At 40.8% G+C, this 2,921-nt stretch overlaps 1 protein-coding gene across 1 annotated transcript; it reads left to right on the plus strand.

Moving 5' to 3' along the window:
• The first annotated feature begins 865 nt into the window (after nucleotides 1–865).
• On the plus strand, nucleotides 866–1,795 carry LOC127669778 (olfactory receptor 1361-like). The gene has a single exon (XM_052163986.1). It carries the CDS (start codon nucleotides 866–868, stop codon nucleotides 1,793–1,795), a length of 930 nt encoding a protein of 309 aa, XP_052019946.1.
• The last annotated feature ends 1,126 nt before the right edge of the window (nucleotides 1,796–2,921 follow it).

The raw sequence follows: 2,921 nt of genomic DNA on the forward strand, positions 1-2,921 counted from the left end.
AACTTGACACACAAACACATCACTAGCAAGATGTGTTGCTCTCTGCTCAGACTCCATCACAAGGGATGTTTTATCTTTTACTTGAACTTTGATTCAAAATATATTTTTATTACCTAGTTTGTAATATAATACTATCAACATAAATTGAAGAAAACTGAAAGTTGGTACTGATTAATGTGAATTTTGCTAGTAACTCATTGAATGTGGGCAGCGAGGCAGTGATGAAGTAGATGAAGCATTTCCAGATCAAAATACTTAGAGCCATAGAAGCCACACAAGGACATATACCCTTCATAGAAAATATGGTTTCCAGGTAACTTCTTTTGAGCACATAAGTGATTTGCTTCTTTTTTTTAAGGAGCTCTCTGGGCAGCACTGTGAACAACACATTAACTGAAGCAATAGTGATCCCAGAAAATCACCCAGGAAAACAGCAATCATCTGCTTAGTCTGCTGGAAGTGCGACCAGGGTGGTGGACAAGGACAGGAGCATTTATTGAAATCCCACTTTCAGCACAGCACTAAGTTGAGTACTTAATATGCAGCCTCTGTTTTCAAAGGAATCAGAATCAAAAATATTCACAGGAAACTTCTTGTTCTATCATGCAACACAATGGTGAAACAGCATAGCTTTCATCAAGAGAATGCCTGGAAAACATTCGACAAATTGTCTTTATGTATCCAAAGGGAGCCATTTTAATGAACTCCAGTCTTGTCCCTTCCTTTGCTATTCTAGTTTCCAAAGCTTAATCTATGCTGTGAAGGAGACCCACTGGAAGGGACCAGGTCTGGGTTGATGCCAGTTCTTGCCTGCAGTGAGAAAATTGTCTTCAGGCCAGTTTCTTCTTGAAACAAAAGACCCAGGATGAACTGCAGTCAGGCTACTGACTTTATCCTCTTGGGACTGTCCAGTGACCCAGAGAAATGGCAGCCCCTCTTTAGCATCTTCCTAGGTCTCTACTTGCTGGGCCTTTTAGGGAACCTGCTACTTCTGTTAGCTATTGGTGCTGATGTCCACCTCCACACCCCCATGTATTTCTTCCTCAGTCAGCTCTCACTCGTGGATCTTTGCTTCATCACCACCACAGCTCCTAAAATGCTGGAGTCTCTGTGGACTGGAGATGGATCAATCTCATTCTCTGGATGCCTGACTCAGTTGTACTTCTTTGCTGTCTTTGCTGACATGGATAACCTGCTTCTGGCAGTCATGGCTATTGACCGCTATGCTGCTATCTGCCACCCACTCCTCTACCCACTTCTCATGACTCCTTGTAGATGTGGGGTTCTGGTCAGTGGGTCATGGGCAGTAACTCATTGTGTGTCTCTGACTCATACTTTGTTGCTCTCTCAGTTGTATTTTCATACAAATCAAGAGATTCCTCATTTTTTCTGTGAATTTGGGCCTCTCTTATGGCTTTCCTGCTCAGATACTCACTTCAATGAAATCCTGATGATAGTTTTGGTTGGAGTTTTAGGAATTGGTGCATTTCTCTGCATTGTAAGTTCTTATGGTTGTATTTTTTATGCTGTGGCTAGAGTTCCATCAGCACAGGGGAAAAGGAAAGCGTTGTCCACATGTAGTTCCCACCTCTCTATAGTCCTCCTTTTCTATAGCACAGTCTTTGCCACCTACCTGAAGCCCCCATCTAGTTCTCGTTCCTCTGGGGAGATGATAGCTGCTGTTATGTATACCTTGGTAACTCCCACTCTGAACCCCTTCATTTATAGTCTGAGAAATAAGGATGTTAAGAGTTCATTGAGAAGGATCCTGAACATGGAGCAGGCTCAGAACTAAGGATCATCTATCAGGAAGGATCACACCCCACATCACTACCCCACACATGCAAAGTGAGTCAGTTAACACCTGGCTCACGGAGAATTACATGATTACTATAGCTAATTGTCAGTGTTAACTGGACTGGATTTGGAACCACCTTGAACACACATCTGGGCATTTCTGTGAAGATGTCTTCGGAAAGATTTCATTGAGGAGGAAAGAACCACTTTTAATGTGTGTGGCACGATCCATTCCATAGAATCATCCTGGAATGATAAAGGGAAAAATGAAAAACCAGGCTTACTATCATTATTCATCTGGTTTTTCTTGTTGACCACAGATGCAATGTAACCCCATATTCCTGCCATGCTTTTCACATCCTGATCTATTGTATTCTTCAAACCATGAATAAAATTAATCTTTCATTCCTAAATTGCTTGGCAGTGTTTTGCCACAGCAACAAGACAAGTAGCAAATAAAATGATATATAGGAAAAAATACTCCAATGGGTTTGTTATTCTCTAATTTGTCTTCTTATACTCATACACCTGATTCATGAATATCTATTGCAATCATGTGATAATTATTAGAATTCCTACCAGTGGTTTAGTAACAACAGCCCTCTGATATCCTTAAAGGTTTTACTGCATTTCCTGTTCTGGAGATCCAGTGAATTTAAGTATTTTGGTCTTTCTCTAATAGCCTTCCTCCAGCTGAACCTGGATGCCACTGACAAAACATGTTAAAGGGAGTGTTAGATTTCTCAGAAGTTAAATCACAAGAGGTCAGGAAGCTGGTAAGTCTAGCAATAGTCCAGATATATAGGAGTAGGATAAGAAAGAATTTAATTTTATTCTATCTTTTAATGGAGAGTATATATTTCCTTTTTTTGGATTTGGTTTTTATTTTTGAGACAGGGTTTCTCTGTATATCTCTGGCTGTCCTGGAACTCACTCTGTAGACCAGGCTGGCCTCGAACTCAGAAATCCGCCTGTCTCTGCCTCCCAGAGTGCTGGGATTACAGGCGTGCACCACCACCATCCGGCTATATATTTCCTTTTAAAGTAATGTGTTGTTGTTGACATTGTGTGTGTATATGTATGTGTATGTGTGTGTGTAGAGTTATTTATAGAACATCATTTTG

The sequence above is a fragment of the Apodemus sylvaticus genome, chromosome 19 (genome assembly GCF_947179515.1).
Source record: "Apodemus sylvaticus chromosome 19, mApoSyl1.1, whole genome shotgun sequence".
NCBI lineage: Eukaryota > Metazoa > Chordata > Mammalia > Rodentia > Muridae > Apodemus > Apodemus sylvaticus.

What these genes read in the sequence shown, in the direction of transcription:
- LOC127669778 (XM_052163986.1), top strand. Translation starts at nt 866, where the DNA reads ATGAACTGCAGTCAGGCTACTGACTTTATCCTCTTGGGACTGTCCAGT.